Source organism: Scyliorhinus canicula, chromosome 2 (assembly GCF_902713615.1).
Source record: "Scyliorhinus canicula chromosome 2, sScyCan1.1, whole genome shotgun sequence".
In the NCBI taxonomy this organism is placed as follows: Eukaryota; Metazoa; Chordata; class Chondrichthyes; order Carcharhiniformes; family Scyliorhinidae; genus Scyliorhinus; species Scyliorhinus canicula.
In genome coordinates, this window is record NC_052147.1 from 136,973,604 (window position 1) to 136,999,824 (window position 26,221).

Below are 26,221 nucleotides of genomic sequence, written 5' to 3' on the forward strand. Positions count from 1 at the left end.
TGACACAAGCCTCCACAGCGAGCTCATGGACAGGCTCCATGATAGAAGCAACGCAAGACTCCAGAGTGCAGTCCTTGCATGAACAAGAAGTGATTCGAGTGACACAAGCCTCCACAACGATGGAAGGGACGCAAGACTCCAGAGCGCAGTCCTTGCATGAGCAAGACCATGAGGGTCTAGCAACCTCCTCTGAGCAACCAGCAGCAGACGATGCAAGTCTGCCATGCTCAAGTGCACAACAAAAAGACTATGACAGTCTACTATGCTCCAGTGAACAACAAGAAGACTATGACAGTCCACATGCTCCAGTGAACAAGAAGAAGACTCTGACAGTCTACCCAGCTCAAGTGAATGACAAGAAGACACTGAGGCTCTACCCACTGTATGTGAGACAAGTGACAATGGCATCCCACTTCCCATACAAGATATGCAACGTGACAGATCCTAGCTGGAATGTACAGAGGAACTCAACGATCACAATGAGACTACTGGTGACTCCGATGACACCACGTTACTTCAAACCTCATTCGCTCGAGCCTCTCCACAAGCAAATGCATTCCTGAATGTTTTGACTCCAGATGTGGAGCATCAAGAAACCTCAACTGACTCAAGTGAACCTGAAATGACTCCGGACGGGGAGCATCAAGAAATCTCAGCTGACTCCAGTGAACCTGCAATGGCTGCAGACAGGGAGCATTGACAAGCCAAAACTGACTCGGGTGAAACAGACCAGACTCAAGACGGGGAGAATCAACAAGCCAAAGCTGATTCAAGTAAGCCGGACTTGACTGCAGATGGGGAGCGCCGCGAACTCAGTGATGGTACGCTCAAGAAAACAGAAGATGCCACAAAGCACGCTGACACGAATAACTGTGTGAAGGACTCGTAATATCCATTGAGTGTGGTCCTTGAGCGCAGCAAACACAACAACAGAACTATCCAACACAACAACACAACCTATGAAGACCACATCAATGACAATAACAAGAAGCGTACCAAAGGCAACAACGTCGACGACAAGCACGACAAAAACAACACCAATGGAACAACGACTGGTACGACATGGTACAACTCTGCCCATGAGGGACATTGTTACTGCTCAGCTCAGTACAATGACATACCATTGCAGGACGACACAGATTTCAAACGTCGCTACCACAAACATCGGTAGAAAAAAAGACTCCAAATCAGGCAACAAAGTGATTTGACCACTTCTTGATTCCTTACACACAGGGACACTGATTGCGTTCACAAGGACATGCCACCATCAACATCGCCAACTCACCAACCAAACAAGAAAGCCACTCGACCATAATAATTAATGAATTTTGGACTCATGCATATGATTTGGACTTATTGTTTAATGATCACTGTTATCATGATTTGTAAATATCATCACTTATCTACCTAGTTTGTTCAGTTTTCTTTAACCTGTACAGAAAATCTGTAACACGAGAAAAAAGGGAATGTGGTGATATGCATCACTGTAAATACACAAGGGGTTAATGTAAATACACGTGTGTTGCCCTATTATGTATTCTCATGTATTTTCTTGAATTCTGTTCAATTCCCTTTTCTTCCCATGTACTGAATGATCTGTTGAGCTGCTTGCAGAAAAATACTTTTCACTGTACCTCGGTACACGTGACAATAAACAAATCCAATCCAATCCGACTAGATAGACACCAGAGGGAGCACCGGAGACATGACACACAGACATTCAACCAATAGGTCAGTAAGATAGGACACGACCAATGGGCATTCACGATACACACAGAGGTGACACCACCACAGGAGGGCATTACACCAACCCATATAAAAAGGACACAGCACACATGATCTTCCTCTTTCCAGTGGAGACACTCAGTGTGTACACAGGGTTGATTCAAAACGTCACACCCACCACCTGGATTGTAGCAGACTGGTTCGTCAGTCTGAGTAGCTATAGCAGGATTAACGGGACAGTCGAAATCAAGTAGGAGAATTGTTAACAGTTTAAATAAATGTGTTTAAGCTATCGCCAAGTCTGAACCTTCCTTTTTCAGAGTGCACATCAAGGAAGCAGCTTATGCTACGTCAAGAGCATAACAAAACAGTGAATTTCACCCACCGTCTTGACTGTTTAAACGTTGCCATTGTTTGCTGCCATAGCACAGTGGTTAGCACTGCTGCCTCACAGGTCCAGGGACCCGATTCAATTCCAACCTCGGGTGACTGTGTGGAGTTTGCACCTTCTCCCTGTGTCTGCGTGGGTTTCCTCCGGGTACTTCCTTTCCTTCTGCAGTCCAAAGATGTGCGGATTAGATGGATTGGCCATGCTAAAATTGCCTCTTACTGTCCAAAGGTTAGGTTACAGGGATAGGGTGGAGGTGTGGACTTAAGTAGGGTGCTCTTTCAAGGGCCAGTGTAGACTCGATGGGTGGAATGGCCTCCTTCTGCACTGTAAAGTCTATGATTCTATGATGATTCTATAGCGTTCCTACATATATTTATCATACTTTATAGTTATTATAGTGGATTTTTAGAATTGCACAAAAATCTTGAATATAATTCCATATAATGGTTAGTATAGGTGATTTATTTTACTATATCTACATTTAAAATGTGTATCTTGAGACTTTGAATGAATTGTCAGATAACACACTAATTGGTTGCGCAATGATTTTGATTCTCCATTCCTTTATGCTGTCGCAATTCTCTGTTCCCGCTGCAGTGAATAGAGACTTGGCTGTGTGCCAAATTTGTCCAGCTGACAGTGGTAGCAAGATGGACTCGCAACTTACATTTCCACCCAACGTTCCACCAAGAATTGCTTCATGACCCTAGATATAATGTGAGGGGTTATCTCTGCATATTCTAGTTATCTCCTATGTCCGAGCTAGTAGCAGCATAGAATCATTTTATGTGGAATTAGCCCTCCCATTATGCCATGAATTTCACCATTTGATGATGTGTTTCTGTTTTTGTGGTTTGTTCAGGTTCCGGCTGATGATGACATCAGTATTCTAGAAGGAGATGAAAGTTTGGAGAATATCGTCAAAACAATAGAACAACAGAATGAAGATTTAAAAGCTGTAGTAAGAAGCTTTTATTGATTGCAGTGTGAATTGAGTACATAGGGGGCGATTCTCCAAAATGGAGACTTGTGTTCGCACGTCGTGAACACTGACGCGTTTCATGACAGTGCGAAACGGGCGCGGGGATGACCGTTTCTGTCACCCACAGGGGGCCAGCATGGCACTGGAGCAGTTCATGCTGCTCAAGCTTCCCTCCCCGGCGCCAAATGGGCACTGCGCCAACCCGCACATGCGTAGTTGGGCCGCACAAACACAACATGGCGCGGGGGTTCTGGGGCCAGAAGCGGTACAATGTCGGCACGGGGGGGGGGGGGGGGGGGGGGGGGGGGGTGGTGCGGGGAGAGGCCGGCCCGCCAAACGGTGAGCCCCGACGGCCCGGCCACGGAAAACGGCCCGCGACCAGCGCCATGCCAAACGTGCCGGCACAAATGGCACCAATTCTCCGCACCTCGGAGAATCACGCTCCGGCATCGGGGCGGCGTGGTGCGGTTGCGCCGATTCTCCGGCCCAGCGTGGGGCTTGGAGAATCGCTGCCATAGTTTCGTGCATTTGAATTGTTCAACTATGAAATGGGCAAACTACTAAGTATTTTGATAGCTCCAGCAGTGACATTGAACTTGAGGTTTGGAAAGCTTTTGCACAGTTTTGGGTTGGTGAATATTAATTGAGGCAATCATGCTTCAGTAATGAACATAGTTACTTTCTGACAAGTTAATGGTCAACTTCTATGTTATCATTAAGTGCAGTGAAAAGAGAGAGAGTCTGTAGTTCCATAGTGCAATACAGAACTCCAGAAATTCCCAGAGTATTTTACTGTCAAATGAAGAATTTTTCAAATGGAAAGATATTTGCTGAGTCCTCCTAACTCCTCTCCTCCCAGCTGTCCCGCCACAAACCAGCATCCACTGAAGATGCTGAATCTTCGGTTGAGCACCTAGATTATCTAGCATACGCATATAATGAGATTCCGAACGATTTGGTCGATTTTCACATGCAGCGCAAATGGCTGGTAGCATTACAAGGCCTCAAAGCCAACCTAGACGTTCACGTCTGTTAACCCGACAAAGGGACTGGAATAGTAATCCTCAACAACTGTGACTATATCAACAAAATGTACACCATTTTTAATGACAGGTTAACATTCATATCCATTGGATCTGCGAATCAGTACAACTGGACAACCCTGTTTGATAGTGAGTTGCAAATTTGTGAAAGAGTAATAAGCTGCCAGGTGGTGTGTATATTGTATGAGCTGCCTAAGACACAAAAAAGTGCCTCATCTTGTCTATAACTGGTTTTGTACAACGTGAATTGGCCAAACGGTTGGGGACATTGCTACAACCAGTTCTGAGCAAGTTTTCCACATACACCATGAGAGATTCCTTCACTTTTGCAAAGACCATATCAATGGCATATCTATGTAACATTACTCACCTATTCACCAATGTACTGCTAAAGGAAGCTAGAGCCATTATGTCGCTATATCATGGGAATCTAGATGCCAACGTCTGAATTTGTATTCACTAAACTTATGAATTCAGCAATTCATGCAGTTGAGTTGAGTTTTAACAACGTCATGTGTGTCCAATGTTACAAAGCACACTGATGTTATCTGCGAGGATATCCCAACTTGGTCCACCGGTTCGTGGGGTTGTATGGTTTTGTTTTGATTCAGTGTGAAAGACAAGTGAAACCCCAGTGAGAATAAGTAGCCCAGTCGACAGGTAGCAATTATGAAAGACTATTTATTAAAGTAAATGAAAGACAAATACACACAAACAGGACTACTCTACTCTCACAAAATTAGAAAATATGAATTGTTAAGCACACAATTTATATAGAACCAACTCCTTGTTACAAAATATATCTACAATTCCTGAACTCTGTGGGCTTCCCCAGTTCCCCAAACAATATACAAATTGAATAACTTGACAAAGAGTCATCGGACTCGAAACGTTAGCTCTTTTCTCTCCCTACAGATGCTGCCAGATCTGTTGAGATTTTCCAGCATTTTCTCTTTTCATTTCAGATTCCAGCATCCGCAGTAATTTGCTTTTATCCAAATTGAATAACCAGCTACCACACAATACAGGAATAATACACAATTCTGGGAACCATCATTTTCGTGGTTCAGCAAAGATATTTTAAAACTGCTGTTACAAAGATTTTCTGCACTACCTTGACTCTAAGACTTAGAAATTTGTTTGCTGTAAGCTTGGCCCTCAGGCTTAGTGACTGGAAACTGGCCTGTCCGCTTTCTGAGACTGCTTGATGGTAACTGTCTCTTGGCTTTTCCAGGCCTGGGCAATTATACCTTTGTTGTTCTTTGATTATGCCCTCTGTATATTTGGCTGTCTGGCCCCATCAACTTCCTTGACTATACATTAACATATGAATACCTCAGGTACCTTCCCAAGGTAAACTGGAAAAAAAAATGCCGGCTTTAAATTGAATGTTTAATTTTACAGTGGAAAAAAACAGTCCACTTAACGCAACGAACAATCAGTATTAATGAGTTTGAGAGATAACGCCCGCAAAAAAAAAAGGGATTAATTAGTGTGTGAACGGTAAAGCGAAAGATTGGGAGACTTTAAAATTGTAATGTGAGCTTTGGGATAGAAAACAGTCAAAACACTAAAAAAGCAATCTGGCAATAACAAACCTCCTGCCAGCAGGAAAGTAGGGCTAGCTCGTAAGATTATAGGAAAGGAGGATCCTCCCAGTTGCTCTGGCATGCCGATGTTCCCATATTCAGGCGATACGGAAGAGGAGGAGGATTTCAACCCTGGACCCCACCCTCATGCTCCCCGATTCTACAATTCTACTGTCCCAAGTCCTGACTCCCCCTTCTGATCCCATTACCAATGAAACTCCCGCTAACGTGTCCCCCTTAGCGCCGCGCACTCGGTCACAGACTATTGTGACGAACTGGCTTTGGATTATCTGTCACAGGCTTTGGATTATCTGTTAGCCTCGCAGGGAGGAACATGTGCTATCATAGGCCAAGAGTGCTGTACTTACATTCCAGATGGCTCTGAAAATATCACTAACCTGGCCGACCATATTAAGAAACAGGCTGCTCAAATTCAAGAAATTGGCAGTGAATTTCACGACTATAACCCGCCAGGTTGGCTAGGGTGGTTGGGTCATGGATTATTTGATTGGACCTTTAAGGCCTTTATTCTACTACTACTAATGCTACTAAGGATAGGATTGCTTGCCTGCTTGTGTAAATGCATTTTCAAACGAATCATGGATATACCTATTTAGCTAGTTGTCATGATATGACAAAAGGGGGGAGTGTGGTATTGTGCGAAGCAAATAATGGCATTATGGGAAAACTAGTCAAGTCTTCTTGGTACAATTGAATTTAAACTGACTTCACATAACCTAAGGCACAAATACAAACAGCCAAGGTCAACTTGATCTGAGAACTGGCTGACTCTAAAACTCGGATAAGGCACGTTCGGCATGAGACCAGAGCAGTCTAAATATATACGATAAGCTAAAAAACTGTCTCTTCCTGTACTTAAACAAATTTGCTCCATCTCTTAAAACAAAGACAAGATAATGATATGAGACCCCAGTCCCCTAAAGGTCAGCAAGGGGATGCCTTTGTAATGATTATTACTTATGTTTTACTTTTGATCAAATTCCTGACCAAGCTGTATTCATGTTATCTTGATCCTATAACGTATAAAAATCGTCTTATTCTTCTGTGATATGGCAGACTTGGAAGGGAACCAGCAGTTTGTACTTGACTGCCTTCCGACTTCAAGTCTCAGCCATACTGCTAGCAGTTGTAGTCCGTAAATAAAGCTTAGTTTTGCTTACCTAATGAATCATGTTTGAATCTTTCTATCACAGTCCAGAAGCGGGGAAAATATTGACTACGACATTCGGACCGGGCTGCAGAGGACCGGGCTGCAGAAGACCGGGCTGCAGAGGTGGCGGCCGCACAGATTGGAGGGCTGGCCTCACAACAGGGTGAGGGGGAGGTGCCATGGAGGCGCCACATGAGGCCCCGTGTGTACCGGTGCCACATGTTTTTTGAAGACCTGCCCGACCGGGCATGCCGACGGAGACTACGGATGAGCAGATGGACTGTGCGATGCATCTGCCAGATGATGACACACCTGGCACTGTGAGAGTATGGGGAGGACACCCGCTCCCGGTGACCATCAAGGCGACAGTCACCCTCAACCTTTATGAGATGGGGTCCTTGCAGGCGCCGAGAGGGGACTGACCAGTATCTCAAAGGCCTCGGGACACAGGTGCATCCACGCCATCACAAACGCCCTATCCACCCAGGCGGACCAGTACATCCAGTTCGATGTGGACCGAGCCCAGGATGCCCGGGCGGTGGGGTTCGATGCTATCGCCGGGATGCCCGGGTCCAGGGGATGATGGGCAGAATGCATGTCGCCCTATGGGTACCGGCGGATAACAGGCCGCTCTTCACCTATCAAAAGGGGTTTCACTCCTTGAACATACAGCTTGCCTGCGCATCATGCACGACTGCGCCCAATACCCAAGCAGTGTACATGACACATTCATCCCGGCACACTTGGTGATCCCCGACATTTTCGAGGGAGCACCCCATCCCCGGCTGCAGGTGAGCTGCTGAGTCACAGGGGTTACCATTTGCTGTTGTGGCTGATGAAGCCTATCCAGAGGCCACAGATGGATGTGGAGACCCGATACTACGACGCCCTTACAGTGACCAGGAGTGTAGTCGAGCAGTGCTTCGGCATCCTCAAGATGCGCTTCAGGTGCCTGGACTGCTCTGGAGGGGCCCTCCAGTACGAGGCTGGGAGGGTTGTCCGCATCGTGGTGGTCTGCTGCATCCTCCACGATATAGCACAGCAGAGGGGCAATGTGCTGAAAGAGGAGGATGGGGAGAAAGGGAAGGCCTCGTCTGATGAGGAGGATGCAGGGGGGGGGGTGTACGAAGAGCAGAACATGGGGCCTAGGTGGGCATGGGAGGCTGCATGACGCATCACCAGGGCCAGCGCGCACGGCATGATCTGATCGTGACATGGATCACCGACTGGGTGGGGGGGTGGGGGGTGGTCATTGCTGTCCATGGACATGGACACCACATCCCAGACCCAGACCCCTTTACCTCCCACACTAGAAAACTGCCCGCATGCATACCCCCTCCATGATACTTACCTGCGGCGTGACGAGCTGGAGTCCCTGGGTTTGCGGTAACAGCGGGTCTGGTTCATGTTGACTGAGACCATGTGCGTGTGTGGGGGATGGATTGTTTAAGCGCGGCTGCAGCGTATAAGCCTCATTTCCGCCAATCCAGCGCCGTTTTGCATGGAACCGGTCGCGTTCCGTTAGGCGATGGTGCAAGCCCATTTAGAGTCGCTGAATCGATGCAAGTGTTGCACGTTTTTCCTGTCGTAAAACACCGCTGTTCCCACGCCGGATTAGTACTTATTCTCAAAATTGGACAATCCAGCCCAGAATCTTTGACAGTATAGCATTCCCACAGTGTTGATATTGATGGGTTAGTTTAAGATTATTTGCACAAGTCTCTGGAGTCGGGCTTGAACCCACAATCTTGTGAATCTGAGGTTGAGAGTGGGGAGGATCATCAAACAAATGCTAATGTCCCTCTCGAAGCGAGCTCCACAGCAGTCAAGTAAAACTCCTGCAAAATCAACTTCAATGGACTGGACACTGTCCAGAAGGGTGAAAGGCAGCTGCAAAATCTGTTTTCAACTTTTGGCCACTTGAGATTGGCCAATATTCCAGGAAGGACAGCAAAAATGCTTCAAAAACACTGAAGTTCTCTTGAAGCATGACATTATTAATGATTTGGAGAAGATTTGCTGCAAGTCATTCAAAATGGCATCGGCTTATCCATCAAGCTGCTTCACGCTTTGAGTCACACCGTCTTAATGATCAGCAGACGTTGGCAAATAGAAAAAAAGGAAGTAAATTCTGCACTATAGGTCCTTCGTCTGTTCAAACACTTGAAGACCCAGGCAGACACTTGCAAGCCCGAGTAGATGTCATTCTTGAATCGAGGGACAACCAATGACACTGAGGCAAGGCTGATACTTCAGCCTCTTAGGAGTTATTTTTGCTTTGTTTTATTAGTGAATTACTTATTTTATGTCTGTTCTTTAGAAATTGTGCCAAATAAGGGCCTCATTGTTCAGTTATAATTTTTAGTTTTAACAAAACCTGAGCTGCTAACGCGAAACGTGCACCCCTGTTAATATGATCATTAACTCTGCAATGCTTTACTGTGTCAGCTATATTTGACTTGGAATACTGACTGGTCCTTGGAACTCACACAGAAGGCACAACTTAACAACAGCGTTGCGCCCGGCGCAGGTCTGTGCGTGCCGGCTAAATCATGGGAGACGCCCAAATCTGCATCCGGGCCAATCGGCTTGCCATATAACCGAACCCGAGTTTTGGATCTGGCCTAGAGGTGGAGAGACACCAATTGTCACCAATTAAGGTGTAATTAATGAGATGAATGAATTAATTGTCATTAATGAGATGGATGCCCTATCTAACCGGCTCCCACTAAGAGGTCATGCGGGCGCCTTTTAGCACACTTATTTAAAAGTGGGAACGTAGCGCGATGGCTGCTGAGGGGATCAGAGGAGGTGGGTAGCCATCCTTGATTTCGGGCATGCAGCATAGGAACAATGGAGCTACTGCCCCACCCCCGCTCCTGGGCTGGGCCGGTCGAGGGACTCAGCGCCTATGAGTCCCACAGGCCATCCCCCAAATCTCAGGTGGCATTGGCCCTCCTGTGGCAGAATATCCAATCCCCTCAGGGAACAGGGTGTCCAGTCTCGCCTCCACGGCATCCAGCAGCCCAGCCAGCTCGGCATCCCTGAAACTTGGAGCAGGTCTAAGTGGTGGCATGGCTTTGCACTGACCGGAGTGTGTTTGGAGGGAGTGTTTATGAGCAGCTCTCCCTTTTTCCCGGGGGGGTTGCCGGGCGCAGTCCAGACGAATCAACTGGTAGGGCAGCCATTTCACTGTGGCGCTCGTGGGGGTAATGTCCAGCACTAAGTGCTATTAAATACCGACCGCGGTCTCTCCGGCTCGGCCGTTGGGAAGCACCCAGGAAGCTGCGCCCCATACGACATTTAGAACTTCCATTAAATCGCACCCAGAATTTCATCTAATGCCACTTCAGTTTCAGTTAGCTTAGGAAGTAGTTAACTTTATTTTAAATGCTGTCATGCAAATCCCAACATAGTGCATTGTTTCTGTGACATAAATTATTGTAGTTCACTAAATAATCATATGGAGTAGGATTTGAAGTTTCAATCCTTATTCATTTGTAAAAACATAACTGGTGATGTTTCACTTGGTGCATGGCTTCTTCCTGACCTTGTTCTCAGTCAGGGTTTAATTAACCATATTTCCCAGGTTTACAAAGAATGATTCTTGTACATTTACAAAGTGCTACTGTTTAGAGTCAACTGTGGCATGCAATATTATTAGCAAATTGCAACTGACTGATGCTGTAGCTTCTGACTGAGGAATCAGCCACTTCCTGGAGATATTATTGAGCTGTAGTCCTACAGTGTTTGAAGAAGATGAATGAACAAGAAAAGTAGATTTTGTTGGGTGCTTGTTATTCATCAATTCATAAGCATCTTACACACACCCAGACTGTGAGCCATGCTGGAATAGTTTTTTTATTGGTTTGAGTTCATAAATTTCAATTCAGCTTTAGAGTCTTGGAAGTTTAAACATGAAAACAGGCCCTTTGGCCCAACTTGTCCATGCCGCCCAGCTTTTACCACTATACTAGTTCCAATTGCCCGCATTTGGCCCATTTCCCTCTATACCCAGCTTTCCCATACTACTGCGTTTGGTAGCTCGTTCCAAACACTCACCAACGTCTGTGTCGAAAAATTGTCCCTCTGGACCCTTTTGTATCTCTCCCCTTAAACCCTTGCCCTCTAGTTTTAGATTCTCCTACCTTTGGGAAAAGACATTCACTATCTACCTTATCACTGCCCCTCATTATTTTATAGACCTCTATAAGATCACCCCTCAAGTCTCCTGTGCTCCAGGGGGAAAAGTCCCACTTTATCCAACCTCTCCTTCTAACTCAAACCATCAAGTCCCGATAGCATCCTTGGAAATCTTTTCTGCACTCTTTCTAGTTTAATAATATCATTTCTACAATAGGCTCAATAATATTGCCAGGAAGTGGCTGATGCCTCAGTCAGAAGCTTTAGGTTAAAACCTGATCAACAAGCATGCAAATCATTCTGACAATTATCGTGGCAAGGGACAATGGTTAATTAGGCCAAGAAACAGTTTAACAAAGACAGATTCACTTTGTGGAATGAGTATTTGTCAAAAATGAAGAACACAACAGAAGGTGGGTGTTTGGGTATGGGAGGTAAGTTGGGAAAGAGGGATAAACTGCCGTTCTTTCCAGCTTTGCTTCTTGTACCAATCAATAACTCTTAATTATTATATCCTTCACTACTGGAGGACTCAGTTTGAAGCAGAAGTGTGAAAGTAGACAAAGCATATCTCATGGCTGAGAATATAAGCTTAGTCAGGTGCCCCATCCTAGACTAAAGTTTGAAATGAAAGACACAAGTTTTAAATCAAAGATTTAACGGAAACGTTTCTGAGGTTTTGCTGAGAGTTCCCCACTGCTATCTAATGATATTTAGTCACGTTTTTGGGCCCTGGGGAGCTTCTCACAGGTTTAGCCCCTTTGAATTTTTTTCATCACTGGGAAGCTGAACTCCGAGATCGGGCTGCCATTTTGAAAGGGTGTCCCGATCTCTAAGTGAGCTTGTCCCCCACGCATGGGCAATGTCATCCCCCACACACATGGGCATTACCCCATATCCCCCCTGAGTAAGAACACCCTGCTATGGAGTCCCTGCCCCACCCCCACACTCTCTTACAGCCCCTTACCCCCACTACCACCCAGATGCCCCTTCTTACCTGTCCTGTACCCCCTACCTTTCATACCCCACCAACTTTCATACCCCCCTCCAACCTCCTTTCATAAGCATGCCCCCCCCCTTGGGTTCTGCCCCTTGGCAGTGGCACCTGGACACCCTTGCACTGCCACCCTGGCCATAGAGGCACGTTCTCACTGTGTCTGCGTGGGTTTCCTCCATGTGCTCCGGTTTCCTCCCACAAGTCCTGAAAGACGTGCTGTTGGGTAATTTGGACATTCTGAATTCTCCCACTGTGTACCCGAACAGGCGCCGGAATGTGTCGACTAAGGGCTTTTTACAGTAACTTCATTGCAATGTTAATGTAAGTCAACTTGTGGCAATAAAGATTATTATTATTAGCAGAAGTACAGTGGAGGTTCACCAGACTGAATTTTGGTATGGCAGGATTGTAGTATGTGGAGAGATTGGGTCGACTAGGCCTGCATTCACTGGAATTTATAAGAATGCGAGGGGATCCAATTAAAATGTATAAGATTCTGACAGGGCTGGACCGACTGGATTCGGGAGTAATATTTCATCTGGCTGGGGGGTCTAGAAAAGGGGTCCCAGTCTCAGGATACATGGTAGGCCATTTAGGACTCAGATGAGGAGAATCTTTTTCACCCAGAGCGTGATGAACCTGTGAAATTCTCAACCACAGAAGGCTGTGGAGGCGAAATAATTGAATATATTTAAGGAGGAGATACATTTTTAGACTCTAAAGATGTAAAGGGGTATGGGGAGAATGTTTGGAGCATGGTGTTGAGACAGAGGGTCAGTCATGAGAATGTTGAATGGCAGTGCAGGTTTGAAGGGCCGAATGGCTTATTCCTGCTCCTATTTTCATATTTCTATGTCTGTTTTTCTAATTCATAAGCAAAACTTCAAGAGTGATAATCTCTGGTGTACTACCTGAACCACATATAAGTTATGATAGGACCAAGCAGATTATAAAAATAAACATGTGGTTCAAAGAATGATCTGGGAAGAAGGGGTTTTGATTAATGGGGCACTTGGACCAGTAATGGGGAAAGAGAAAACTTATTTTGTGATGGGCTCCATGTAAACCAAACTGTGATCAACATTCTTGCAAATTGGATAAATAGGTCTGCGGGTAGAGCTTTATGTTAAAAGATGCGGAAGAAGGGGGGTCATGTGAAGAGAAATTAAAAAATTTAAAGAGAAAAGTTGAGACAATAGAGCAGTGAGATGATTTGGGTAAAGACGAGCAGAGTAGAACAGGAAGATCATGGGCCGGATTCTCCGCTCTCCGACGCTGAAATCGCGTTCAGCCATCGGCGCCGAAATCGGGGGTGACGCCGCTTTTGCAACGCTCTGCCACCTCCAAAACAGCGTAATCCTAGAGTACGCCACACGCCATATGGACGGCCTCAGGACATCACCTGAGCCCCCCCCCCCACCGATGCTCCTACCCGACGGACTGAGTTCCAGACGGCGTGGGGCTCTCATGCTATTTTTTGTCGGAACTCGGCATGGTGGCTGTGGACTGAGTCCAGCGCCGCCACAGTCGGGGGAGAGCCGATTCGTGGGCAGGTGGGGCTTTGACAGGGGTTGGGGGCACTGGTGGAGGGTGGTCCGGTGGTTTGGATCCTGGCCAAAGGGGGGGGGGGCATTATTTGGCAGGCCGGGTCCATGCGCGGCCGGCACCATGGACGCGGTAATTCTCTGGCCGTATCGGCAACTGGAGCCGGGTGCTCTCCACTGCATGCCTGCTAGCCCCCACCAGGCAGGGGATTGGTGGCCGTTTTGCGCTGTTTTGTTCGGTCATAAAAGGCGAGCATTCCCACGCCGGCATCAGCACTTAGTCTCAGAATCGGAGAATCCATCCCCATGTGAAAATAAGAGCAGTAATAGCCTATTCTCCATATGTGACAAAACACAATGACGTGAGTGTATCTGCACTAGTGAAGGGTGTGCTGCAATGAAGTGCATAGTGTCTTGAGATGGTCACGGATCCTCTGGGCTCACCAGTGTGCTAGGAAGCCTTATCTCTTCCTCATCTGCTGCTCCATCTGCTTCAGAGACATAATTTAAATGAAACAGCTGCTCCTTCAATTAACCTCTGGATCCTTCCTTTAATCCAATGGCATTAAAGGCCCACACAGGTGCCACAGTTCACACATAGTTGAAGTAATGATGGATGCTGTCATGTGAGAGTACCTTTAAGAAATGAGTGTTTATAAATGGGTGTGTATATAAATATCTGTAGTGAGAGAACCTTTTTATTACTGTGTTTATTACTGCAGTGATGTCAGAGAGTGGGTGGAGCTGGGTTGTCTGTCAGCTTTTTACTTTTGTTTTAGGCTGTTAGCTACAGGGTGTGCTTTAGTTTCATTTTCAGAGCTGGATAGCAACAATCACAACCAGAAGGGGTATTAGTCTCTCTCTCTCTGTAATCTAAAGACTGTAAATCGATCCTTTGTTGATTTAAAACTAATAACTGCTCTCAGTAGTGACTTTAAACTGATATGCTTCTGTTAAAAGTGTTTTTTTTCAAGATTTATGGATGTTAAAAAGACAGCTTAAGGATTACTTAGTGTTGTATTCTTTGGGGGTTATATAAGAAAAATATTGGGAAGGCTGATGTGGTAAAACAGGTTAAGACTGGGGTCTGTTAAAGTGGTCAAGGAAAGCCCAAGTGAAGCGAAGGAGGTGCAAAAGATTGTACAGCCTGATCAAGAGGTGATTGATAAGAAGGTGCCAGATCACTTTAAATAATTTACTTGTGTGGGTAAAGTTTACTCATGTGTATCAGGAGGAGTAGGTAAAGAAGTCACAATTTAAAGAGATATGGGAGCTTGTCAATCTTTAATGGTAAGAGATGAGGAGTTATGTAGTTGGGGAAGAATTTTGCCAGAAAAGGTGGTAATATGTGGAATTCAGGGTGAGAGGAGTAGTGTTCCATTATATAAGGTAAGGTTGGAAAGTCCAATGAAGAGTGGTGAAGTGGTAGTAGGAGCAATAGAGAAATTATTTTGTCCAGGAAGACAGTTTATCTTGGGTAATGATACACCTAGATCGCAGGTGGGAGTGACGCCTACTGTGGTTGAGAAGCCAGTGGAAAATAAGACAACTGAAGTGTTGAAGGATGAGTATCCTGGGATTTTTCCGGATTGTGTAGTAACAAGGTTGCAAAGTCATAGGTTAAGACAAGAGGAGAAATTAGAGAGTGATGATAAAGATGAAGTGCAATTATCAGAAACGATTTTCGATCAGATGGTTGGAAAAGAACAGGTGTAGGATGAGACGGATATTTTTAGTTCAGGAAAATTGGCGGAGTTACAACAAAAAGATGTAGAAATTTGGAGTATTGCGTACAGTTCTGGTCGCCTCATTATAGAAAGGACGTGGAAGCTTTGGAGAGGGTGCAGAGGAGATTTACCAGGATGTTGCCTGGTATGGAGGGAAAATCTTATGAGGAAAGGCTGATGGACGTGAGGTTGTTTTTGTTAGAGAGAAGAAGGTTAAGAGGTGACTTAATAGAGGCATACAAAATGAACAGAGGGTTAAATAGGGTGGACAGTGAGAACCTTCTCCCGCGGATGGAGGTGGCTAGCACGAGGGGACATAGCCTTAAATTGAGGGGTAATAGATATAGGACAGAGGTCAGAGGTGGGTTTTTTACGCAAAGAGTGGTGAGGCCGTGGAATGCCCTACCCGCAACAGTAGTGAACTCGCCAACATTGAGGGCATTTAAAAGTTTATTGGATAAGCATATGGATGATAATGGGATAGTGTAGGTTAGATGGCCTTTAATTTTTGGACTTCCCATGTCGGTGCAACATCGAGGGCCGAAGGGCCTGTACTGCGCTGTATCGTTCTATGTTCTATGTTCTATGTATCAGAAAGCATGCATGGAAGAGGAATCTGTGTGTATACCAGAGTATTATTACCGTAAAAGTGATGTCTTGATGAGAAAATGGAGACCTTTACATATGCAGGCGGATGAAAAGTGGGCAGAAGTTCATCAAGTAGTATTGCCGGTAGGGTATAGAAAGAAGGTGTTGTGAGTTGCACATGAGGTACCAGTGGGAGGTCATTTGGGAATAAGGAAAACTCAAGCTAAAATACAAAAACCTTTTTATTGGCCTGGACTACATAAAGATGTTGTTAAATTTTGTCAATCATGTCACACATGTCAAGTGATAGGGAAACCTCAAGCAGTGATAAAACCAGCGCCCTTAATACCCATTCCAGCATTTGAGGAACCTTTTGCAAGGGTCCTAATTGATTGTGTAGGACCACTTCCTAAAATAAAAAGTGGAATCAATATCTTTTGATTGTAATGGATGTGTCTACTAAGTTTCCAGAGGCCATTCCAGTACGTAATATTTCAACTAAAAAGATTGTGGAGGAGTTACTTAAATTCTTTACTAGATATGGACTATCCATAGAAATACAATCGGATCAAGGATCGAATTTTACCTAAAGGTTATTCAAAGAGGTTATGGCAACTCAGGTAGCATTAGAAACAAATGAAAAAAAAATGAAAATCGCTTATTGTCACAAGCAGGCTTCAAATGAAGTTACTGTGAAAAGCCCCTAGTCGCCACATTCTGGTGACTGTTCGGGAGGCTGCTACAGGAATTGAACCGTGCTACTGGCCTGCCTTGGTCTGCTTTCAAAGCCAGCGATTTAGCCCTATGTTAAACCATCCCCCAGTGCTAAACCAGAAAGGTGGCATCAGACATTAAAGACAATGTTGAGGGCAATGAGACAATGTCAAGATTATCCTGAGGATTGGGATAAAGGAATTCCATTTGTACTGTTCGCAATTAGGGATGCACCTAATGAATCAACCAAATTCGGTCCTTTTGAGCTAATTTTTTTCATGCGGTAAAAGGGCCACTTAAATTGATTGAGGAAAAATTGCTGAGTGAGAAATCAGAACTTACATTGTTGGAGTACGTGTCGAATTTTAGGGAACGATTAAATAGAGCAGATGAATTGGCGAGACAACATTTAAAAGGTGCACAAAATGTGATGAAACAGGTAGCGGACAAGAAATCCAAAGTTTGTAGTTTTGCCAGTGGAGATATAGTTTTAGTGTTATTACCTGTGGTAGGCGAGCCTTTAAATGCTAGGTTTTGTAGACCTTATCAGATTGAAAGGAAATTGAGTGAAGTGAATTATGTGGAAAAAACACCAGATAGAAGGAAGACTCACCGAGTGTGTCATGTGAATATGCTTAAAAGGTACTTTGAAAGGGAAGGAGAGAAAATGATGGTTTTAATGATTCTAACTCAAAGTGACAAACCAAATCGAGATGACTGAATTTGACATACCTCAAATTAAATTGGAAAACGCGGATGTTCTTAAAAATTGGGATAAATTGTTGAGGAAAAAAAACGAACTGACCTGTGGGAAAGGCTGTTCCGATCAAACAACATCCAGACAGACTTAACCCTTTAAAATTGACACAGGTTAACAAAGAGATTGAGAGTATGCTTAAAAATGACATAATTGAAGTGGGTTTCAGCCAATGGAGCTCACCCATAGTGATGGCACTTTAACCAGACTCATCCTGTCCCATGTTTGCAGGATTGCATTGAGAAAGAGGGACAATCAGCTTTTATTTCCAAACTGGATTTACTTAAAGGTTACTGGCAGGTACCTTTATCCGAAAGGGTGAAGGAGATTTCAGCTTTTGTGACTCAAGATGGTATATACCAATTCAAAGTGATGCCATTTGGCATGAAAAACACCCCAGCCACATTTCAACGGTTAACTAACAAAGTTGTTTCAGGATTACCCAATTGTGTGGTATACATCGACGATCTGGTAATTTTCCGCCAGACATGGAAAGAACATTTAAAACATCTGATGGAGTTATATGATCAACTTCAGGAGGCGGGTTTGGTGAGAAACCTAGCCAAAAGTGAATTTGGAAAAGCCCAAATCATTTTCCTTGGCCATACAATCGGACAGGGTTGAATTGTCACACGGGATGTGAAATCAACAGTTATTCAGGAGTTTCCAATACCCTCAAAATGAAGGGAAATAAACAAATTCTTGGCATGAGTGGAGTTGATTGAACATTTGTGAAAAATTTTGTAACGTGGTTGCTCCACCGATAGACTTGCTGAAGAAATGTCAAAAGTTTCAGTGGTCAGCGGCCTTTCAACAGGCATTTGATGGCCTGAAAGCTTTGATAACCCATGCTCTGTGTTGGAGAATTACAAGGGATTCTGTGGTCAGATTGAGCTAAAGTATCTGACTTTAAAGAGAAATGCCGAGGAGTAGAGGAATGGAAAGATCGTGCAAGGACCTTCTTGTTCAAAGAGACTGTCAATCGAGAAGGATTTCAGTTGGAGGAAGAACAAAAATGGACTATATTATTACATCTGTTTGTGTGTATTGTATTTTGAAATTAAAAAATATATTTACTGTGTGCATTTCTTAACGGATGGTGAAAAGGTAAAAATGAAACCAGCATGAAGTTGATGGTTTAATTTTTTTCTTTGGGGGAGGTGTCATGTGATAGTATCTTTAAGAAGTGGGTGTTTATTACTGCAGTGATGTCAGATAGTGGGTGGAGCTGGGCTGTCTGTCAGCTTTTTACTTTTGTTTTAGGCTGTTTGCTGCAGGGTGTGTTTTAGTTTCGTTTTCAGAGCTAGATAGCTGCAGTCACAGCCAGAAGGTGTATGAATCTCTCTGTAATCTAAAGACTGTAAATCGATCCTGGTGATTTAAAACTAATAACTGCTCTCAATAGTGACTTTCACCTGATGTGTTTCTGTTTTAAAGGTTATTCAAGTCTTATGGTTGTTAAACGGACAGTTCAAGGATTACTTAGTGTTGTATTATTTGGGGGTTATATTCAAATTGATGATTGCTAAGATTTTCACTATGTATTAAAAAGGTTAACTTGAGTTCATAGAATAAATATTGTTTTGCTTTAAAAAATACTTTTCCATTTCTGCTGTACCACACCTGTAGAGTGGGCTGTGTGCTCCCCATACCACAATCTATTAAAAGTTGGGGGTCAGGTGAACTCCATGATATACCTTTGCTTTCTCTGAACCCTCGAGACTCGAGGTGTCGGCCCTTGTGCACGGCCCCGCCCACAGCTTGAGGACCCATCTTCCCATAAGGTCAGGGAGGCCCAGAGGTGGAGGTCTTAGACGGCCCAAGATTTACAGGTGTCGCAGGTCTTTTGAACAGATGATGGACATTGTGTGCCGGAGGAGGCTCTGCCTCAACAAGGGGATGGTGCGGAACCTGTGCCATGTCCTCGCGGACTTGATACCGCATGGAGGATTAGCATACTCACTCCCAATGGCCGCTAAGGTCACCGCGGCCCTGAATTTCTATGCCTCAGGATCATTCCAGACTTGAGCGGGGCCCTGTGTGGCATGTCCCAACTCACAGCCATGATGTCACGGATGCCCTGTTTGCACGGGCATAAAACTATATAAACTTTGACATGGACCAGACCCAACAAAGATGCCCCAGGGTTCTCCGCCATCGCCGAGATGCCCCAGGTCCAGGGGGTAATAGATGACACGCATGTCACCTTACGCGCTCCAGGTTGTCTGGGCTTGCCCTACATCACCAGGAAGGGGTTCCACTCCCTGAACATCCAGCTCGTGTGTGACCACCACCTGAACATCATACACATGTGTGCATGCTTCCCAGAGAGTGTGCACGACAGCTACATCTTGGGACAGTCAGACATCCCCGGCTTCTTTGAGGACCACCCCAGGATAGACGGTTGGCTCTTGGAGGATAAGCGGTACCTGCTGGTACCTGGCTAATGACACCCGCACGTAAAACCAATACAGCGACCACTTAGTCTGTCATTGAGCAGTGCATTGGGCTCCACAAGCTTCGGCCCCAATGCCTCTACCGCTTCGGTGATGCACTGCAGTACATCCCTCAGAGGGTTGCCCGTTTTGTGGTTGTCTGTTGTGTCCTCCACAACCTGGTACAGCAATGGGGTGATGTGCTGGAGGGGGAGGAATATGCGGCCACCTCCGAGGAGAATGAAGAGATGCCAGGCCAGGAGGGGCTGGAGGTCGAGCTGGGGAGGATCCGCAGGACCAGCTAGAGGATGAGTACAGGTGGGAGCAACGAGGTGGCCACCTCTGAGGAAAATGAGGAGATGCCAGGCCAGGAGGGACTGGAGGTCGAGCTGGGAAGGACCCGCAGGACCAGCTAGAGGATGAGTACAGGTGGGAGCAACGAGGCCCCGGCAACCCGGAGGGCCAGGAGGGCCTTCACCCTTGTTCACTACATGTCAGATATGGCCTCATCCATCTTTCCCCACCAACCCCCTCCTGCCCTCATCCCTCTGTCTTCACACCCCACCCTCACTCCGTCATTTGAAACAGAGTTTTATCCTTTTGCTCTTACTGGTCTTTTTTTTACACCCTCTCTCATCTTTGTGTTTGTCTGTCTTGTGTGTGTGTAGAGGGTGGGGTGAGTTAAAGATGGGGGAAGAAATTAGATGATAGTTAACCAGTTGTATTTGCTACCTATTTAATTATAGTTATTAGTTATTCGTAAAATGTAATTGTGTTTCAATTTACAAACCTAGTGATTGTAGTTATTGGGCAGCCAAACAGCAAAGCCTTTGTGACTTTTGCGAGAATTAATAGTTAATTTCAGTTGTGTTGCGACTCACGGTCAAGTGGGGCTAGAATTGACCATACACTAGCCTAGGGTATCGTAAAAGCAATACTCTGAGGCTTTGATGTAGCCAACTCTCTTTTTGTACTAGTTATGACTCCAGTCAGTGAAGAGCTTTCCTCCTGATTTAACCTCACTGACTTCAGTTTTATTAGAGTTCCTCTGTCCAGTGCTGCCTTGATGTCAAGGATATTGTTTCTCATCACCACCTTCTCAAATTTAACTCTTTTTTCGATGTTGCCACCAAAGCTGTAATGTGGTATTAGGAAGCAAGTTGTAAGTGAGCCACTTGGTTAGCACTGTTGTGAAGACCTTCCATCACTTTACGGATGATTGAGAGGAAGCTCTTGGGTCAGTAACAGGCTGAATTGGATTTGTCCTGCCTTTTTTTGTATTTATCCACTTTGTATTTATCCACTTTGTTGGCTAGATGCCAATGTTTTAGCTATTCTGGAACAGCTTAGCAAGAGATGTGGTAGTTCTGAAGCCGAAGTCTTTATTACAGCAAGGCGTTGTCGTGTCCATATTCAACTCATTCATTATTTTCTTGATACCGTGTGGAGTGTATCAAATTGATTACAATTTTGCTTCTGTTGGCTGTTTAAACCACAGGAGTCGTAATTATTAAGACTCAGAAGGAGGCCATTCAGCTCACCATGTCCATGTTGGCTCTTTGTTGCGCAATTCAATCAATCTCATCTCCCTGAGCTGGCCCTGCAATCTTATTTCCCTCCAGTGTCTGTCTAATTTACATTGAAATTGTTGACCATTTCCACTTTCATTACCCTTGTGGGTAGCGAGTTCCAGATTATTGCAATTTGCATTAAAAAGTTCTTGCTCACATCCCCCTATTTCTCTTGCCCCAACCCTTAAATCTGTGTCCCTCTGGTCCTTGGACCATCAGATAGTGCCTTAATTAATGCCTGCTAATTGTTCTGCCATAACCCCCTGGAGGACCATGGAGAAGCCTTCATTGATCTCCCCGTGGGACTGGTGTAGTACGAGCCCCCAGGTAGGGGCGGAGGCCTACCACTTGGGGCTCATTATAAGCAAAGGTTAAAAGTAGGCCCAGATCAGGGCCTGGTGAGATAGGTCCCAGTAGCTCGGATTGCACTGGGGTGAGATGCTGTGTTCTGAAAACCCTTGTAAATATTTGTAAATAATCTAGGTTACATTTACCGTCAGCCTTCTCTGCATCATCATATGTTCCTTGATAATTGTTTCCACTGATATTAAATTGGCTGGTCTGTCATTGTTAGGATTGTCCATATGCCCTTTCTCAAATTAGGGAAACACATTTGCTACTTTCCAAAGCTCTACACCTCCTTATTGAGGGAAAATTAGACGATTATGGCAAGCCCTTCTGCTATCCCCAACTCCAATTCCCATAGAGACCAGGCAACTTATCCACTCTGAGCATGATCAACCTTTTAATACATATCCATATTGCCTTTCAGTTTTCCTCCTTTATTCCGAGCATCTCTATTTCCTCTGAAGCTTTGTTAGCATTTTCTTCTTTACTAAAAGCTGCTACAATGCACTAATTAAATATTCTAGCCTTACTCTGCACCTTTAGCATTTTATTATGATTAGATCACTTCCTGTGGCATTAACGCCAACTGTTTAACGAATTAGAAGTTCTACTTTAAATTGTTCCTTGCTCATCTCCATTACTCATGTAAACCTTCTGACAGGACAAGACTGAGATGATTCATTCGCTAGGCACTTCTGGCTGAAGACATTTGCAACTGCTTCAGCTTTGTCTTTTGCACTCGCTTGCTGGACTTTCACCATCATGCAGTTCCTTCTCCTGTGAGTTGTTGAACTGACAGTCATCATTCATGCCTTGATGTAGCAGAATTGCAGAGCTTTCGTCTGTTGTTTATATGATCACCTAATGCTTTCATTAACAGGCTGCTTCTGCTGTTTAGCATACATATTCTTGCTATAGTTTCACCAAGGTATCACCTCATATCTTTAGATATGCCTAGTTTATGCACTCAGAGCCTGCGCATACCAGCTGGCAGAGGTATTCACAGACATCTTTAACCTATCCCTACTCCACTCCGAGGTCCCCACCTGCTTCAAGAAGACCACCATCATACCGGTACCAAAGAAGAACCAGGCAACATGCCTCAATGACTACCGCCCGGTGGCCCTGACGTCAGTTGTAATGAAGTGCTTCGAGAGGCTGATCATTAAGCGCAACACCTCCATACTCCCGGAACGCCTTGACCCACTTCAATTCGCATACCGTCGCAACCGGTCCACATCAGACACGATTTCCCTGGCCCTACACTCATCCCTAGAGCATCTCAAAAACAAGGATTCCTACATCAGACTCCTATTTATTGACTACAGCTCCGCCTTCAACACCATAATCCCAGCCAAGCTCATATCAAAGCTCCAAAACCTAGGACTTGGCTCTCCACTCTGCAACTGGATCCTTCACTTTCTGACCAACAGACCACAGTCAGTAAGAATGAACACCAACACCTCCTCCACAATAGTCCTCAATACCGGTGCCCCATAAGGCTGCGTACTTAGCCACCTACTCTACTCCCTGTACACATACGACTGTGTGGCAAAACTTGGTTCCAATTCCATCTACAAGTTTGCTGACGATACGACCATAGTGGGCCGGATCTCGAATAACAACGAGTCCGAATACAGGAGGGAGATAGAGAACCTGGTAGAGTGGTGTAACGACAACAATCTCTCCCTCAATGCCAGCAAAACTAAAGAGCTGGTCATCGACTTCAGGAAGCAAAGTACTGTACACACCCCTGTCAGCATCAATGGGGCCGAGGTGGAGATGGTTAGCAGTTTCAAATTTCTAGGGGTGCACATCACCAAAAATCTGTCCTCGTCCACTCATGTCGACGCTATCACCAAGAAAGCACAACAGCGCCTATACTTCCTCAGGAAACTAAGGAAATTCGGCATGTCCACATTAACCCTTACCAACTTTTACAGATGCACTATAGAAAGCATCCTATCGGGCTGCATCACAGCCTGGTATGGCAACTGCTCGGCCCAGGACCGCAAGGAACTTCAGAGAGTCGTGAATACCGCCCAGTCCATCACACGAACCTGCCTCCCATCCATGGACTCCGTCTATACCTCCCCCTGCCGGGGGAAAGCGGGCAGCATAATCAAGGATCCCTCCCACCCGGCTTACTCACTTTTCCAACTTCTTCCATCGGGCAGGAGATTCAGAAGTCTGAGAACAAGCACGAACAGACTCAAAAACAGCTTCTTCCCCACTGTCACCAGACTCCTAAATGACCCTCTTATTGACTGACCTCATTAACACTACACCCTGTATGCTTCAACCGATGCCAATGCTCATGTCGTTACATTGTATATCTTGTGTTGCCCTATTATGTAGTCTCATGTATTTTCTTGAATTTTGTTTAATTCCCTTTTCTTCCATGTACTGAATGTTCTATTGAGCTGCTTGCAGAAAAATACTTTTCACTGTACCTCGGTACACGTGACAATAAACAAATCCAATCCAATTTAGTGCTGCTCCTTTAGTGCATTCTCTTTTACATTTCTCTGAAACCCGTTTGGCCCCCTTTTGATAATGGAACAATGCAATATATGCTAACCATGAGGTTACAGATTGCGATAGAATACAATTTTGCTCCTGATCGTGGTTGGTCTGTTTTGAGCTGCTGGATCTGTTCCAAGTCTATCTGATTTCGTAAGAAGTCTTAAAACACCAGATTAAAGTCCAACAGGTTTGTTTTGAATCACTAGCTTACGGAGCACTACTTCCTCAGATGAATTCTACCGACAACTTTTGGTGATGGTAAAAGTCCCTCACCCTGATTACATTCTGCCTTTCCTACTCTCCATGCAACTTCCCAATGTTATTGAAGATGGAGAAGCAATGATTCATCGGCTGAGGGAGAGCAGTAGAATAATAATTAGTAGACGGTTTCATCATTTGTGTTTGGCCTGATGCCATGATTAGATTTATAAAATTTAGAATTTAGATTATGATATTTAGGAACAAAAGTAACTTCTTCATAAGAATGCCTAATTACCTGAAATGAATATTTTCTTTTTTTGCAGGCTCAGGAGGTTGATTTGTTTCCAGCGCGCCCTGTGTCCCAAAGACCAGAAGTAGTTGATGATTTTCTAAGAAATTTTCTTATCGCAATGGGAATGATGAAAACGCTTGACTGTTTTCAAACTGAATGGTAAAAATAGGTTAATCATGTGTGCACAATATTTACACAGTAAACTTTGAGTAGCTTTCTTTCATCGTCCAAGGTTTCTTATCAGAAGGCTGTGGAGGCCAAATCACTGAGTGTCTTTAAGACAGCGATAGATAGGTTCTTGATTAATAAGGGGATCAGAGGTTATGAGGAGAATGAGTATGAGAAACATATCAGCCTTGATGGCATGGAGGAGCAGACTTGATAGGCCGAATGGCCTAATTGTGCCATGGACACTAATTGACACAATCCAACCGGCCACGCTGCACCACTAAAGCAGCTCACTGCAGCGCAACCTGGCCGATGAAGCCTGGAGACCCCACTTCCGTGATCTACCTGGCTGGCCGCGCATCACAAGATCCAATGCGATCTTGCGAGATGTTGTGCTTTAAATCACGCCCACAATGGGCGGGATCACCCAGTAAGCCACACTTTAATGTGCAGATTCCCGAGGTACCTGAGGCTTTGGGATTCAACCCCTTCGCCTCAGTGACCTCAGGTGAGAACCGTTCACAGCACTGGTCCCCACAAACGGGGACTGGACAGATTGGCACTCGTGTGGGTTTCCCAGGGGATTGGAGACCTCCAGCTTTGTGCAGGGTGGTGCCCTGACACTTATGGTACCACCTGGACACACTGGCAGTGCCAGCTGGATGGAAGCCTGGCAGTGCCAAATACCCAGGTGGCACTGTCGGCTGTCATGGGCATTGCCAGGGTACCAGGTTGGCACTGCCAAGGTGCTAAGCTGGCATTTTATGTGCGGTCGGAGATTATTTTGAGAGCCTTAGAGACCAGGAAGCCATTTAAAACTGACATTGGATCGCTCATTACACTGAGCAGTTCCGGTGAGTGGAGCCCCCCACTGTACAAAACGGGGCTATGTGGGGCTTCGATCATACGTTCCCTGTTCAGGCTCCTTATTCAATGCGAGTTGCAAACTCCGGGAAACACAAGGCTAAACATGCTCGCTAGGAGACTTTGTACTGATTTGAGAGAATCATTCCCTCTGCCTTATTGTCTTATAAAACTTCATACATAACCTACATAAGCCTCATTCATATGGTGATTTGTAAGTTGGAGCAGTAAAAATTTCACTTGGTTTTCAAAGTTGCCAAAATAAAACTAATGTAGTATTTCAAATGAATATTGTTGCAGGCACTTCATTTTCAGTACTTTAGCATATTTGCCCAATCAATTGATCTATTATGAATACTTCAATTTTGTAACTGTCTTTAATAATGTGATTAAATCAACAGCTTTTAAGTTCTAATATAATTAGATGTGAAACTAGCCTTTCTTT

The 26,221-nt window shown here is 45.0% G+C and overlaps 1 protein-coding gene across 1 annotated transcript in view; it reads left to right on the forward strand.

The window, feature by feature from the left end:
- The window catches only part of LOC119962275 (sperm-associated antigen 16 protein-like), a 1,248,392-nt gene that overhangs the window by 33,847 nt on the left and 1,188,324 nt on the right, over positions 1-26,221 (forward strand). The window contains exons 3-4 of the mRNA XM_038790262.1: positions 2,979-3,077; positions 24,776-24,904. Coding sequence (XP_038646190.1) covers positions 2,979-3,077; positions 24,776-24,904 — 228 coding nt within the window. The remainder of the gene's footprint in view (positions 1-2,978; positions 3,078-24,775; positions 24,905-26,221) is intronic.